This window comes from Danio rerio, chromosome 16, assembly GCF_049306965.1.
Source record: "Danio rerio strain Tuebingen ecotype United States chromosome 16, GRCz12tu, whole genome shotgun sequence".
Lineage (NCBI taxonomy): Eukaryota > Metazoa > Chordata > Actinopteri > Cypriniformes > Danionidae > Danio > Danio rerio.
The window spans coordinates 21,399,908-21,417,500 of record NC_133191.1 but is presented as its reverse complement, the minus strand read 5'-3'; the positions used below and the strand labels follow the sequence as shown (position 1 = coordinate 21,417,500).

The 17,593-nt window shown below is 37.4% G+C and overlaps 2 protein-coding genes across 5 annotated transcripts in view; one reads left to right on the top strand and one right to left on the bottom strand.

The window, feature by feature from the left end:
* Positions 1-13,512, bottom strand: part of ankrd28b (ankyrin repeat domain 28b) — a 97,045-nt gene extending 83,533 nt beyond the window's left edge. For both annotated transcript variants that reach the window (XR_012391712.1, XM_009292265.4), the window contains exon 1: positions 13,309-13,512. Coding sequence is in view for 1 of the 2 variants with exons in the window: in XM_009292265.4 (XP_009290540.1) it covers positions 13,309-13,335 (27 nt within the window). In the remaining variant the exon portion in view is untranslated. The remainder of the gene's footprint in view (positions 1-13,308) is intronic.
* The window catches only part of ahr1a (aryl hydrocarbon receptor 1a), a 105,661-nt gene that overhangs the window by 45,448 nt on the left and 42,620 nt on the right, over positions 1-17,593 (top strand). The gene's annotated exons all lie outside the window — the stretch shown is intronic.

Genomic DNA, 17,593 nt, shown 5'->3' with positions numbered 1-17,593 from the left:
ATAAATAGTTATAGATAGATAGATAGATAGATAGATAGATAGATAGATAGATAGATAGATAGATAGATAGATAGATAGTTATAGATAGATAGATAGATAGATAGATAGATAGATAGATAGATAGATAGATAGATAGATAGATAGATAGATAGATAGTTATAGATAGATAGATAGATAGATAGATAGATAGATAGATAGATAGATAGATGGTGTGTGAGCCTGATTCAAACAAGCCAACCCCCGCCTCTCTACGATGTTCTGATGCTGAGATATAGCTGCTGTTATATCGTTGCTAGGTTAGTCTGTTTTGTTGCTATGGAGTTGATTGACAGCTTAGACTGATGATGTATCAAAGCTTCTTGCCAGTATGAACAGTTAAAAACAACCCCCATGTCTCTATCACACTGCAGCATGACAATATCAGTCTGAACCTCTTTAATTGCAGTCTATGGTACAGTTGCTAGGGTGCAGTATCTGGTTGTTAGGGTGTGGCTGGAAGGTTAAAAGGCCATCAGTGATTGGCTGCTGGCTAGACTGAGTTAAATGAGCTCAGCCATTAGTCTGTAGGACAGTCTGATGCAGAGTTATGAGCTCACAAAGTTTGATCCCATGTAAAGTCAATGAGAGTCTTTTGCAATGGAAGTCTATGGGATGGTTTCTAGGGTCCAAAAGTGGTTGCTAGGGCGTGGCCAGAAAGTTTAAAGGTGATCAGTCATTGGCAGTTTGATAGTCTGAGTTAAATGAGCCCAGTTAGAAGTCTGTGTGACATTCTGATGCGGAGTTATGAGGTCACAAAGTTTGATCCAATGTTACGTCTATGGGATTTTTCCGACGGTCCCGGGACGTTTTTCGGGAAACCGAAAGTCGGATCAGTCGGAAAGGATATAGCAACTCGAGTCAGAATAGTTCGGAGGTCTGACCCGAGTTTGATGGTCATAGCTTGAAAGGTCTAGGTGGAGATAGAGTTTAATTTTTAGTCTCAGAAGAAGAATAATAATATAAATAATAATAATAATAATAATAAGTTTAATAGGATAACAGTAGTCTGGCTTGCTACACAAGCCAGCCTAATAACTAGATTCTTAAAGTTTGAGAACAAACTTTGAGGCTGGCTTGTGAAAGCCTGACGGTAATAGTTTATTTAGTTTAAACAGTTTTTAAAACTATGAAAAGATAGATAGATAGATAGATAGATAGATAGATAGATAGATAGATAGATAGATAGATAGATAGATAGATAGATAGATAGATAGATAGATAGATAGATAGATAGATAGATAGATAGATAGATAGATAGATAGATAGATAGATAGAAACATGTAGGTAGATAGATAGATAGATAGATAGATAGATAGATAGATAGATAGATAGATAGATAGATAGATAGATAGATAGATAGATAGATAGATAGATAGATAGATAGATAGATAGATAGATAGATGGTGTATGAGCATGAGTCAAACAAGCCAACCCCCGCCTCTCTACGATGTTCTGATGCTGAGATATAGCTGCTTTTATATCGTTGCTAGGTTACTCTGTTTTGTTGCTATGGAGTTGATTGACAGCTTAGACTGATGATGTATCAAAGCTTCTTGCCAGTATGAACAGTTAAAAACAATCCCCATGTCTCTATCACACTGCAGCATGACAATATCAGTCTGAACCTCTTTAATGGCAGTCTATGGGACAGTTGCTAGGTTGCAGTATCTGGTTGTTAGGGTGTGGCTAGAAAGTTAAAAGGCCATCGGTGATTGGCTGCTGGCTAGACTGAGTTAAATGAGCTCAGCCATTAGTCTGTAGGACAGTTTGATGCAGAGTTATAAGCTCACAAAGTTTGATCCAATGTAAAGTCAATGAGAGTCTTTTGCAATGGAAGTCTATGGGACGGTTTCTAGGGTCCAAAAGTGGTTGCTAGGGCGTGGCCAGAAAGTTTAAAGGTGATCAGTCATTGGCAGATTGATGGTCTGAGTTAAATGAGCCTAGTTAGAAGTCTGTGTGACATTCTGACGCGGAGTTATGAGGTCGCAAAGTTTGATCCAATGTTACGTCTATGGGATTTTTCCGACGGTCCCGGGACGTTTTTCGGAAAACCGAAAGTCGGATCAGTCGGAAAAGATATAGCAACTCGAGTCAGAATAGTTCGGAGGTCTGACCCAAGTTTGATGGTCATAGCTTGAAAGGCCTAGGACGAGATAGAGTTTAATTTTTAGTCTCAGAAGAAGAATAATAATATAGAATAATAATAATAAGTTTAATAGGATAACAGTAGTCTGGCTTGCTACACAAGCCAGCCTAATAATAATAATAAGTTTAATAGGATAACAGTAGTCTGGCTTGCTACACAAGCCAGCCTAATAAGTTTAAGTGAGATAACAGTATGTTGGCTTTTCAAGCCACCATAACAATGTGAAGACTTGTGCGGCCCCCTTTGCTTCTCTCCTGAACTTAAAAATATGATTGCTGGATTAAGATTGTCTAGGGGGTCGAATCGAGATTGCAATCTTTTTACAATTAATTGTGCAGCTCTACTAGAAATGGTCCACTATCGTTCAGCCCTACTCTGGCCTTTGGATGAGATTTACTACTGATCCCAGAAGAACAGTTCTTCCCTTACAAGATGTGCATGACAAGCGCAGCTCTGGCTAAATCACGATTTTGATTTCATTTTGATTCATTGTGCAGCCCACACACGGTAAATAGTTCATCTATCCAGATCTTCACTGGCTCATCTTCATCTAGTAGACCGCAGACTGTCAGTTGAAGAACCAGCACACACTGAGTTTTGGGAGAACATAACAAGCAAGCACTTGTGCTTGAGAAAAGCTTCATTTGAAAAGACTCCTTTAGTGGCTTTAAGCAGAGACAAGGCTCTATTTGTCAAATGCAGTCTGCGCTCTGCATGCACACAGGGGTTTTAAACATCTATTCAAGCGTTGTGATCATGTTGTCTCTTTTAACGAGGTCCTCTAGTTAATGCCATCACCATGGAGATGAGCTCTGCGCTATCGCCACATCCTCTCTAACAGGGGACAACACAAACTGACAGATGTAAGCACACGTAGAAACACTAAAACAACTCAATACCAAACTCTTCTCCTGGGGGTCAGCTGAGAGAACTCAGAACAAGTAATGCCAAGTTTATGGGTTCAACTCTCAGAAAACACCAGAGATGCACTGCGCATAAGCAGAGCAGGTCTACAAAGAGTTAAAAACCAAATAAAAAAATGCTAAATAAATTTTGTCTGTGTAAGACTATGGGTAAAATTTACAATATGAATACCATTAATCCACAACTTCAGCCAACGGTCCGAAGCACCTTCACAACAGTATGGATTGCAAGTATGTAGTCATAATAACAATAATAATAACAATAACAATAATAGTTATTAAAGTATACACTCCTTTATCTTAGCTTGATTTACATAGAGCATTCTTATTTTATCAAAATGGTGTCTGTGCTTATTGCGGGCACTGCAATTCTCCTGATAGAAAACGATCCAGATTTTCAGTATTATGGCCAGGGTTGAGGCTCTGGATTAGCTGGTGCTTATGAAAGGTAATATAGCCGTAAATAGTGTTGAGCTTCTCGCACTAATCGTTCAATTTCCTACAGGGAGAAGCCACATGTATTTATTTTGTCTTGATTGCATATGCTACTATTTTATTATTTTTTAATGATTTTCATAATGCCAGTAACTATTGATGGTATTTTTTAGAATCACCAATGATGACAGTTTTAGCTTAATATCATTTGTATTGTTGACCGAAGAAATCAATTGTCTTTGTTACCTTTTTGCTTTTGGGGAACTCTCCCTTAAAACCTTTCAAACTAAACCTTTCAAGCAATTACACTGGAATAAACATTTACTCACAAAATTATAACAAAATGCATGTCTTACCAGAGTATCTATTATGTCTAAGATGATAATACAAAAAGAAATCAGACCTGCTCAATACACCCGATTTTTAAACATTTATTCTTCGAGATGAAACAATTTACCCTAAACCGGTTAAAAATTGATTAAAATGTGACAATTCAAACCGGTAGAAAGGTTAAACGAATTGCGACATTTTTTGAGCAGAGGAAGCGATGTGTTTACAGGCTCAAACTGGCTTTACCGGCACATCAGCGGTGAGCAAGAGGTGGGGCGGCAGAGTAAAATGACAGCGGTTAAGTGCACCAGACAAAACACAAACCGCGTACAAATAAGATGTTTACTTACACTAACAGAACAACACATTTACTGTCAGTTAGGGCTGTGCAATTAAATGAAAATTCGGTTTCGATTTTGGCTTCTAACGATTATGAAAAAACATTCATTGAGATAAAATTATCATTGCATTGCATATACCGCCCCCTTTCCAGTTGTACACATTTGTTGCTCTGCAAAGCTCAGTTTCATGTGAAAATGACCACAAGCATGTACTGTTATGTAACATTTGCAGCAAGGGATGCGCATCATTTACTAATGTACATTCGAATCATTCAGGGGTGCTTTCACACTTTGAACAATTGCCTGGAACGTACCCAAGTTCGATTGTCCCCCTCCAAAAGCACCTCCTCGTTTGGTTTGTGTTCACACTGTCTTTTTTTACTTCTAAAACCTTGTACGCTTGCGTCATCGAGCTGCTGTTTTGTTTACGGCCATTGCTAAGTGACGACCACGAAAGCAAGCGCCGAAATGGAAAGACGTCCGCACAACGCGGTCATTCTGCTTTAACTGAAGCTTTTGGTTTTGAACATACAGAAAGCGACTCGCGTCCATCTGCCAGAAAAATGTTATAAACATTCAGAACATCACACAGTGTCTGCAAAAGCTTTTTTGGAGGAGACTAGCAGACGTCACTGTGTTTGCCCTGGCTCGGTCCCGCACGTGTCACTAAGGTTAGAAACATGACACAGAAACACACACACGTTTTGAAAACGATAGTTTGTTGTAAAGTTAGCGGTTCACTTACATTATTTGGTACGACTGCATTCTTATCAGAAGTGAACCGTACAAGAAATAGCACGAACTGTAACCCAGACCACCTCTTTAAGGCAGACATGGGTACAGTTCACGGGTGTGAAACAGAGTTCAGAGGACACGCTAAACTAGCTTACGTACCATACTATGATGTCAAATGAACCCGGGTGCAGACCAAAAGTGCTAGTGTGAAAGCACCCTAAAAGAGCATTCAGTCTAATTCGCACAATAAGTGCGCTAAGCCTCAGAGACAAGCAGAGCACACACATCTAAAGTCATCTTAATGTGAGCGCTTTAAAAGTCAAATAGGTGTCAAAACGCGTTGTTTAGTGATTATTCATATTAACCCTCATTTGTATAATAAACGAACGAGTTGAGAATCAAAAGACAAGAGAAAAAGAAACCATAAACTGAACCGTACTGGTCTTCAAGTGACAGCGCGCAATATTCCTGCTGCTTCCTGTTTATATCATTATTAATCAAACAACAAAATCTCTCACTGATCTTGACTAAAGGACTTTTGTAGCTAAAGTGTTTTTCTTACAGTGAAGATGCCTAAAGCAGAGTTTGTTTAATATTTTTCTTTTATTGTATTTATTTCCCTTTGCAGGGAGGAAAATAACTATAGTTGAAGTCACAATTATTAGCCCTCCTGAATTATTAGCAACCCTTTCCCCCAATTTCTGTTTAATGAAGAATTTGTTTAAACATTTCTAAACATAATAGTTTTAATAACTCATTTCTAATAACTTATTTCTTTTATCTTTGCTATGATGATGCAAATAAGAACTAAATGTATGCTGTGTGTAGTTTTTCTGTAATTGGTAGCAGCATATCGTGGCTGTAAGGAGCTGTTTGCATTCATATTTGTAGCTTTTATTTATTTATTCATTTTATGTAATCGCAGACGTTACAGTAGGCTATTGATCTGCAGTTATTATCGCATATGCATGTCGCATATGCGCCCAAAATTTAAGCTATGCTACCATATGATATATTTGGGAGCATTTGTGCGACTGCATATAATGGTTGTAATGCCATCTGTTTTTTTTTTGTTTTTTTTCTAAAAATCGCTTTTCCCTGCCGCTATATCAGTTCATATCAGCTGTCAATCACTCAAGACTTTCCGCTGTCAAATGATAGGGAGCTTTTGTTACCACAACGAATGCAAACGACTGAAGAGTGAAAAGTACACCTAATCTAGGTGCGTTGCATTCACTGCGTGTTCAGCCCAAATGTTCACTAAATGTAAAATCTAACACCATCGCCCAAGAAGCTCGCCTTTACTAAGTTTAAACTGATGCGGCTTATGACAAAAAATTTCGCCAGTGTTCATCGGGAGAATCCTGCTCTGCCCCCCTAATATATTGGGTCAGCTAACTTGCCTGCTTTATGCTACAAACACAGAGAGATGAAAATCAGCACATATTGAGACTTAAAATGACACAAACCGAAACCAAGATTTTTCTTCCTTTCTTTTGTCCATTCTTTCCTGAGATGTATATTATTTTTCTGTTCAATCACTGATGACTGCTTTGCAGCTTTCAGCCTTAAATTGAATGGTTTATCATAATCTTTCATTTTTGTATTTATTATATTGACATGCATATAAAAAACAATAGTACAAAATAAATATTTCTTACTGCAATGCTTCATTTACGTTTGATGCAAACCATAAATTTATTTTCATAAAGTAACAACAGGACTTCATATAGCAGATAACTCACACTCAACACATTTAGGGCAGCATGATCATGAGAAATGTAATTCATTGTTAGTATTATTGTCATCATCATCGTCATAATAAATATTTTACAATTATTAGACATTATTTTGGAGTTATTGCACAAATATTCAACCATCATAGCTTTAGTTAGATAGTTGTTTCTGGTTTTGTTAGTCTTAATTAATGTTGTTTTCAAATACAATAAATCCCCTAATATACAGTTTGCAGTGGTGCTCATTCATTTTTGGTGGGTGCTCCTAAATTTTTTCTGGTGCTCCTAAATACTTAAAGTTGAAAGCACGGGTGTTACCAAGTAAAAAAAGTTAATTTCGAGCCCTGGTTTATATGATATGCGAGCGACCCATACAGCTTTACTTTGACCGAGATTTCATCGAGCGCTTCATAAGGTTAAGGCAGTGGAAACAAGCCTGATAACGGTGACCCACACTGACACGTACTGTACTAGTCAGCGGAAACAGGCCATTAGGTAAGGAGAGATCTCCACTTAAAGGTGCAGTAGGTGATTGTCTTCAGAAGCATTTTTTGTTGTGCTCGTTGAAAGTCTCTTCACAGTCCAATAGTAATGATTACAGTAAATGATCTAAATGTGTTTATATGTATTTTTATATTCTGGCTAAAGCATAAAACTAAAAAATGTTCATCCAATTAAATAGAGTTGGGCCGACATCTCCCATAATTCCGATAAGCAGGTCAGACTGTCTGTCAGCATATGTAGATTAGGACTTCTGCGCATCTGTTCACGCAGATTCGCAATTAGCGCCAATGCATGCGTTCGAGCAAGCTGCGGGCTGCTCACCGATGCAGAGTCGGAGGCGCCGAAGGACAGACGAGCTCGGGCCGATTACTGTAAAGCCAGAGTATTCGCCCTTAAAGCAGCCGTGCGGTCACGAGACAGACCGGGAGAAATCAAATGGTGAATTGAAACTTTTAAAAACCTGAATCAATATTAGAGTTACTTTAGCACGCGGGAGGAAGGACAACACCATGGCTGAAGGATTACTGTTAGACAGGTAAAGTTGTTTTAAAACATAGTCAGGCTAAGCTTATGTTAGATTGTGTTGTGTTATGAATGACTTATATGCACAGACGTGTTGTTCAGCCACTGAAACCTCCCAGTGAAAGATAAGATTGATGTGATTATTTTCAGTTTCATAAGGTCCTTTGACAGCATCTATAATGTAGATTTATATTTAGTTTAACAACAAAACATCAGTAAATAGCGCTATTCCGCCTAACTGCTTTATTGAGCTGAAGTTGCATATATATTTACATTGGGTCATTTTTTTAAAAAATGACAGCCTTCCTATACTGTTTACCATGCTACTCTGAATATTCGCTCTGAAATAGCATGTAAGTGTGCCTAAGTAATAAAAGTAATTCCTGCACGCCGCTGGCCAAACACTAACTAACTGGCGAATGACATGAACTAGTGGGTTGTCTGTCTGCTGTTGTGACGCGGTGCATGCGCTTGCGATTTCAGGGGGTGTGGCTTTGAATCACAGTCCCTCCCCGCAATCCAAAGATAAGATGCTAAGCGATTAGCATTTTGGCAGATCACTTACTGCACCTTTAAGTGTCATACTTGTAGGCAAAATGTGCTTTGTGCATTATATAGCTTGAAGCATCAAAATCATTACTCTATAGATTAATTACCATGTTTTTAAACATTCAGGATGCGCGCGCAAAGAGGTGGCAGAAAGAAACCGGGAGCGCTAGCATTTACAGCGAGGTAATGACATCAGATGCGGTGCAGAGTTTGTTGTTGTCTTAGAAATAAGATATATTGATTACATATTATATATATTATTTATACAGTGATAAACACAGTGATTCTGCAAAATTAACATTAAAGTGAGCGGTGTTCATCTGACAGGTCCATTTGCGATAGCACCCACCCAATGGATATTGGATAAGACTAAATTACCAAGCATCCAGCCCCAATTATACAATCTCATTGAAGCTCCAAGTGATTTTACAAGAGAGAAGTTAAAGGTCTACTAGGGCTGCTCGATTTTGGAAAAAATCAATCACGATTATTTTGGTCATAATTGTAATCACGATTATCAGTTGAAGTCAAAATTATTAGCGCTCCTGAGAATTTTGTTTTTTTAAATAACTATTTCCCAAATTATGTTAAACAGAGCAAGGAATTTTAACAGTATTTCTTCTAATATTTTTTTCTTCTGGAGAAAGTCTTATTTGTTTTATTTTAGCTAGAATAAAAGCAGATTTAATTATTTTGAAACCTATTTTAAGGTCAATATTATTAGCCCCCTTAAGCAATATATTTTTTGATTGTCTGCAGAAGAAACTACTGTTATGCAATGACTTGTCTCATTACTCTAATTAAGCCTTTGAATTGCACTTTAATTTAAATGATTGTATTTTGAAAAACATCTAGTAAAATGTTATGTACTGTCATCATAGCAAAGATAAAACAAATCAGTAATTAGACATGATACATCAAAACTATTGTGTTCAGAAATAAGTTTAAAAAAACTTCTTTCCATCAAACAGAAATTGGAGGAAAAGGGTTGCTAATATTCTGGAGGGCTAATAATTCTGACTTCGACTGATAGTCCTTCAGTCAGGAGCAGTAAGGGATGTTCTCATCGTTTGATTAATGATAAAACAGGCGGCAGCATTTCGCACTGTAACTTTAATGGTTTTTCTTTCACGTGTCTTTTGATTCTCAACTCGTTTGTTTATTACACAAATGAGGGTTAATATGAATAATCACTAATCGCCGCGTTTTGACACCTATTTGACCATTAAAGCACTCATGTTAAGATTACTTTAGATGTCTGCGCTCCTCTGCTCGTCTCAGTGTGCGAAGGAGACCGAATGCTGACCGCGTGCTTATGCGTGTGTGCGTGTTGTACACGCACATAAACACGCGGTCTTTCGCGCTTTTGGTATATGATGCAATAATCGTTTATCTCGATTAATGGTTTTTCATAATCGTTAGAAGCCATAATCGAAATCGAAATCGGATTTTCGATTAATTGCACAGCCCTAAAATCTACAAGTCTTTGGATGCCAACAATGATGTTCTGTGTGGTCATGTGCAAGAAATAATGCTCCATGATGACCAGATTTAACACTATGTAGAGCTAAAAGCCGAGATTCTGCCAAGCCAAAGACAAGGAAAGAAGATGGAGTTAACGTAACACAAGGCCTGGGTAATTAATCACCGACACACAAAACGACTGCATTCTGACACTGGACTGCCCCTGTAGGGCAGGGTATGTGAACCTATAGAGGTAAAGTCGGTTTTATATTCGCACATTCGGACTTTCTCCTTAACGATATAATTTCATAAAAATATTATTTGTAAACTCTAAATAGCGAAATCATATCAGCAGCCAATGACTATCAATATACAACATTGTTCACAGTCAAATAAACAGTCTTAATGTTGTTTTCAAGTCACACTTGCAGGTTATTTCAGACCGAGTATTCAAAGTGCCGTGGTAAACAATATAGGGAGTGTGTCACAAGTTCTCACTGAATGAATGTGTGAATATAAAACCAAGTTTACCTTAATAAACTTAACTTTCACGTTTCATTCTTAGTATTCAGTGTCCGCAGTTTAATTAACCAGAAGTAACTGTTTTTGCTGAAAGCATTTCTGCAATCAAAAACGAGTAATGCGTGTGATTCAGCATAGTGTGAACTTACCTGATATGACATGAAAACTGCAGAGTCTAGCATTTCTAATTAGCTCCTCACTTTATTCAGCTCCCATTTATGGTCTGTTTCCACTGAGTGGTACGGTACGGTTTGATACACTTTTATGGCTGTTTCCACTGTCAAAAGGCATACAGAACCAAACAGTACCGTACCACTTTTTCGGGACCCTTTCGAAAGGGTCCCAAACTGCAGAAAGGGTCCCAAAAGGTGGAGCTACACGCGCAGCTGAACGCTATTGGTTTACAGGGATACGTCATTCGTAGACTCAACAAGCCAGAATGTAAACAAAGGACCCGCCATGTTTAAAATACACAGCGAGAGATTACAGCGGAATTATAAATACATATGCAGCCATGGTCAATCCTGCAAACAAACCCTGTCGTCGTCATGATAAACAGCCACAAAGCCATGAAGAAGAGCAGGTTCACCCTGTGCCGTGAAGTTTTTAACGAGCCAGTCTGAAGCCCGAGTGGTTTCGCTTTCTTTCTTGCGCTCGCCGCGCGTCTCTATCTGAAATAACAAACTTCTTGATCTAATAATAATAACATGCACTTGATTATTGACAAGCTTTGGAAACCTGATCCTGTGAGAAGCTGACACATTCAGAAAGAAAAGGACAAACGCGAGAGTGGAGCGCGGGAAAAAGGCGAAGCCAAGGAGCACGTTATTTCTTCAGCAAACGTGAACAAACTGCCTTGTTTTAATCTTTATTATCACCTTTTGGACTATTATAAACTGGGAATGATGGAATGACTCTCTAACAGAGGCTTCATGTGCTGCTGAAGATTACAGACACAAATGAGAGGTTTTCACTGACTGTAGGCTATACTTTGTGTTGTTTTGAACCTAATTAACGACGAAATGTCTGCTTTGTGTAGTTCTTCTGTAGTTGGTAACATATCGGAGACTGTAAGGGTCTGTATGTGTTCATATAAGTTCATTTATTTATTTATTTAATATAATTATAGATGTTACAGAAGGCTATTTCGCACCATCATTGATCTGCAGTTATAATCAACTACTGTTTATAGAAAAGTTAGTAATAAACATTTACACAAGTATTTATGTGTGTAAAGCATCTGTTTTTTGAGAAGTGCTTTTCATATGATATGTGAACGACCTGTGCAGCTTTATTGTAGACATTTTCTTGAGCGAAAATGACGTCGACTGAAACTTTGTCATACACCACGCCCACCAAAAGGGTACCCTTGGTAGTGGAAACGCAAGCCTGATAAAGGTGACCCGTAACGACCCGAACCATACCGTACTGTACCAGTCAGTGGAAACGAGCCATTAGCCAAAGACGTCTGTAGTCGGTATTAAAGCAGTGTGTGGTGTATGGTAAAAGTTAAGTTTTCTATTTTTGGACTCAAATTTTTTTTGTAACCGGGAACCTGTGTGACGTCATGTGTGATGTAGGTTGGTAATTGCTCTATATTGGACAATCACTATGAATTGGTTATACCAGTACTTTGTATCAGCTGCAAAAACCCTGATCCGAGCATCCCAAGTGCAAAGACCGCAGCTTATACCAGAAAAGATATGCTGCCAATATTTATTTTTTAAAATGTCAAATCCCAGCAGTCACAGTTTTAGTTTGTTTATTTATATTAATGAGTTATTCTTTATTTTGTATTATTATTTTTTATTAATTAATTAGTTATAGCAGAAAATGTTATATTTTACAAAAAAAAGTGTGCAGCGTTTAAGAATAAAATGAAAGTTCTCTTGTTCACCTTAAATTAGTTTCAAATAATTTTGTTTAAAAATCATGACTAAAACCGTATGGTGAGCTTAGGATCATGATATCGTATCATCATATCGAATTGAGTCAAGTGAATCATTACAATCGTTACAAGTTAAATGAATTTTCTAATCATTTAATTGAACATCTTGTATCAATATTTAGTACTTATAAGCATTAATCAAATAAATGAAAATGGTTACATTGGTTCAAAAATTTTTTTTTTTAAAAATACAAAAAAAAATATATATATATATATATACACATGCACAAAATAAACCTGTAAATGTTAAATAAACACATTTAAAAATGTAGATATCCAGAGCGAAGTAGTAATATGGCTGCTTTATAATGGCAGTAATCAAATAAAGCAACTTTGGCAGTGTCATGATTACAAAGGTCAAATTTCCAAAATATATGACATCTCTGCTACACTTCTAAGGTCACTCTAAATTGGAATCAGCACCATGCAAGACACCTCGCTTGAATAAAGACAGTCAAGTTTACATTAACTTATATGCCAAAAGCAAATTCACCATCACACTCTTTCAATTGCTATTTGAATTATTCTACTCTCTGGGACCAGTGACCAAGTTTGTCCATCCCTGAAAGACAGCCATACACCTGTCGTGCACTCTGAAAAGTTGTCATATAACAGACTGTCGTGAAAGTTATCGCTGTAATTAACTTTAAATCCAGCAATGAAAAAAGGCTAAATCAACTTCTATATGCACTTTTACAGCCAGCAATGCAAAGAAATGTTAACCATTTAACCTCACGAAGCCAACTGTTGCCTTATCATGTACACAACGATAAAACTGTAGATTTGTGCGACTTAAAATTACACTTATCATATTACAGAAGGCAAAATTAGTACACTTAATAGCCTGTGATCTGATAAACTAATATCGTGGCTCGCGCACATTTAGCTTAGCAACTACTAGCCACAATCCCAATGGACGAGAAAACACACACCCAAATAAAAACGTTTCAAATTATTATTCTATTACAGCGAAATGCAGCGCGTATTTACTCTGTTAAACAGCTTTCATTCCGTGGTATCGGATAGTGTGATCGTCTGTGATGTTGTTGGGCAGTTGACTAGCGTGTTAGCACTTGTTAGCCGAACTCGGCTAGCTTTTTCTGACATCACTTACCTGGTCTCTGATTTTGAGAACCACCATGTTTCGATGCGCTCGTTGGCTCTCATGCAGGACTAAACGTAATGTATTCACCACCACCACTTGAATGCTGATTTTTAAGAGCCGGTAAAACTAGCGTATCCAGTAGGCCTGGGTCTCCTATTTGCCACTGATGAGCAGGGGAGAAAACTCCATAACATTACCGCCACTGCTACCTCTGAAAAAACGAACACGACGATTGGTTAGACGGCGGTTCGAGCGAGAGTAAGAACAACAGTGATTGGATAATGGGGGAGACGCTTGCATGTGAATCGTACAACGTTGTTTTGTGTGTGTGTGTGTGTGTGTGTTTGTGTGTGTGTGTGTGTTTGTGTGTGTGTGGGAGGGCGCTGCAGCTTATTTTCAGAGAAGCGTGTGCTTCTCTATCGCAAAGTTACTTCCTTCCACTGTTTAACTTACATTTTTACTGTTACACTGTTTTTTCGATTATTTTTAAAGAGGAAACAAGTTTTCCGACTTTTGATGACACTAATGAACTATAATGGTAAATGCAACTTCTTCTCACCATCCACTATTTATGAGTTGTTGTTGTTTTTTTTTTTTTTTGCTTTTTACAAGAACCAGCACATAGTTTTATTATACAACAAAATCACTTTATCAAATTATCAAATTGCATATGAATATATAGCACACATTTTCCAATTTTAGTTATTAACACGATTTATTAAATTCACTTTTACTACAGGAAATGCATATATAGAAACATTTAATACAAAAATGTTAAAAGAGGAGCGTACAATGCATCCAGAAAGTGTTTATAGCACTTCGCTTTTTCCTCATTTTTTGTTACAGCCTTATTCCAAAATTTATTAAATTCATTTATTTCCTCAAAATTCCACACACAATACCCCATAATGACAATGCAAAAAAAAATTTTTTTTTTTTTTAATTGTTGCAAATTTATTAAAAATAAACAAACCTGAACAATCACAAGTAAGTATTCACAGCCTTTGCTCAATACTTTGTTGATGCACCTTTGGCAGCAATTTCAGCCTCAAGTCTTTTTGAATATGATGCCACAAGCTTGGCACAGTTGTCTTCTGGAATTTTTGCCCATTGCTCTTTGCAGTACCTCTCAAGCTCTATCATGTTGGATGGTAAGTGACAATGTACATTTTTAGATCTCTCCAGAGATGTTCAATAGGGTTTAGGTATGGGCTCTGACCGGGCCACACAAGGACATTCAGGGAGTTGTTGTGAAGGAGTTGTTGTGAAGCCACTCCATTGATTTTTGGCGGTGTGCTTTTTTTATTCAGGATGTTTTTGTACATTGCTGCATTCATCTTTCCCTCTCTCCTGACTAGTCTTACAGTTCCTGCTGCTTAAAACATATCCACAGCATGATGTTGCCATCACCATGCTTCACAGGGATGCCTGGTGATGAGTGGTGCCTTTTTTTTTTTTTAAACGTAACACCTGGCATTTACTCCAAAGAGTTAAATTTTAGTCTCATCAAACCAGAGAATTTTGTTTCTTATGGTCTGAGAGTCCTTCAGATGCATTTTAGAAAATTCCAGGCAAATAGTGGCTTTAGTCTGACCACTATACTGATTGGTAGATTGCTTGCACAGATTGTTGTCTTTCTGTAAGGTTCTCCTCTCTTTACAGAAGAATGTTGGAGCTCAGACAGAGTGACCATCAGGTTATTGATTCCCTCCCTGAGGCCCTTCTCCCCCGATTACTCAGCTTAGATGGCCCGCCAGCTTTGGGAAGAGTCCTGGTGGTTCCAAACATCTTCCACTTACGGGAGATGGAAGCCACTGTGCTTATTGGAACTTTTAGAGCAGCAGAAATTTTTCTGTAACCTTCCCCGCCTTGTGCCTCAAGACAATTCTGTCTTAGAGGTCCACAGACAATTCCTTTGTCGTCATGCTTGGTTTGTGCTTTGACATGCACTGTCAACCCTGGGACCTTATATATGCAGATGTATGCCTTTTCAAATCATGTTCAATCAACTGAATTAACCATGTGAACTCCAATTAAGCTGCTGTAAACTTTTACAAGTATAGCAACTATGTAATATTTTTGTAAGTGATTTCTTTTACTTTGTTGTCAAATAGGGGCCACGTGGTGGTGCAGTAGGTAGTGCTGTTGCCTCGCAGTAAGAAGGGTGCTGGTTTAAGCCTTGGCTGGGTCAGTTGGCATTTCTGTGTGGAGTTTTTATGTTTTCCCCGTGTTCGCATGGGTTTCCTCTGGGCGCTCAAGTTTTCCCCACAAGTCCAAAGACGTGTGGTAGGTGAAATGGGTAAGCTAAAATTGTCCGTAGTGTATGTGTGTGAATGAGAGTGTATGGGTGTTTCCCAGTGATGGGTTGCAGCTGGAAGGGCATTCGCTGCTTAAAACATATGCTGGATAAGTTGCCGGTTCATTCCGCTGTGGTGGACCCTGATGAATAAAGGGACTAAGCCGAAAAGAAAATTAATTAATGAACGGGTTAGCAAATATTTATGTGGAAGATTCCAAGTAGCATCCCAATTTATTTTATACGTGGCCAGACATTTAAAAGAAGAAGGTGGAATTGTTTTGGTTAAAATAATTCTGCATTATACGATTATTGAATTTGTTTTCAACTATTGATATCCCTTCTATCGGTAGGATCCAAATTAAAAGTTTGTACTCCTTTCAATAAAGTTTTTAAATGGAAATGGCATTAATTACTGTGTTGTATACTGAGGGTTCAAAATTGAGCTTTTTTAAAAACTAAGAAAATAAATATAACTTACCAATGCAATGCTATCTAATAATTGACTATTAAATCAGTCAAAAAATATTCTTGAAAAATAATAATTTGTTTTTGTAGACAATACTTAGGTTGTTCCAAATGAAGCAGTGGTGAGGAGAAAAAAATGTGTTCATGAATAACCATGATAAAACTAATACAAGTAGTAGGCTAGTATTCATTCTGTAAATTAGACGTAGACACATTAAAATTATATATTTAGCCTTTATTAATTTCTGGCAATTCACTTTATATATGGCAAAGTGAGACACTTCAAAATTCTGAGTGAGTATATAGGCTATCTAAGTGTAAATTAACACTAAAATAAGAGAAAACCATGCTCGTATTGGTCTCTTTTTCATTGAGTCTTCTCTTTGCATAACAGGAAATACACACAAATGTTTTCATAAGTCTGCGCTGAAAACAATGAAACCGGTTCCTTGTATTGTGCCTTAAAAGGAGCTCGGCTGATAGTTTCTAGAGAAAATGAAAGTTATCTTAGGGGATAGGAATTAGATTCATTTAACACATGATACATGCAGACAAGTTTAAGTTTTATTTGAATAGGTACAAAGACAAACTATTCTGAGTCTGACGTAGGCCTACATTTGAACAAGCGCCAAATAAACACGGTAGAAACAGACTATTTTATCAGTGTACACCAGATGACGCTAAAGGTTAAAGCTAACATTGCCTACTTTTTGATGGCTGCTAGGAGGCGAGAGAAACAGACATTCAGTCTGGTTCTTGACAGGCGACTTGAAACTAGGTTATTTTTTTTTCGGCTTAGTCCTTTTATTTATCTGGACGCCACAGCGGAATGAACTGTCAACTTTTCCAGCATATGTTTTATGCAGCGGATGCCCTTCCATCTGCATCACACACACGCACACACACACACACACACACACGCACACACACACACACACACACACACACACACACACACACACACACACACACACACACACACACACACACACACCACACACACACACACACACACACACACCACACACACACACACACACACACACACACACACACACACACACACACACACACACACACTACAGCCAATTTCAATAGATATTAAATCACATCATTATTTAGCTGCACAACAATCTTTATAGATTGCAGTATCAGATAATAATGATGGATATAAGTCAAATAGTCATCTTATATTTTAAATGTTTATAAAGAGGACAACAACAATGCCATTGGTGTAACATAAAGCATGTAAATGTAGCACTAAATGTAGCCTAACAATAAATGTAGCCTTCTTTTAAGATAAAAGTTTAACTTTTATACATTTTAATAAGTACAGGACAGAATAAGTATGTTTTTGTTATTTTAATCCATATATTTGTTACACTGAATGATGTACAGTGATGGAACATTATTTCACACATATTTTATTTTCATCAAACTCATTTGTAATTATAAACATACTCATTTAAAATGTTTTATGAATAGAAAGTTAGCTTTGAACATTGAATAAGGGTGGTTCTACAAACAAAT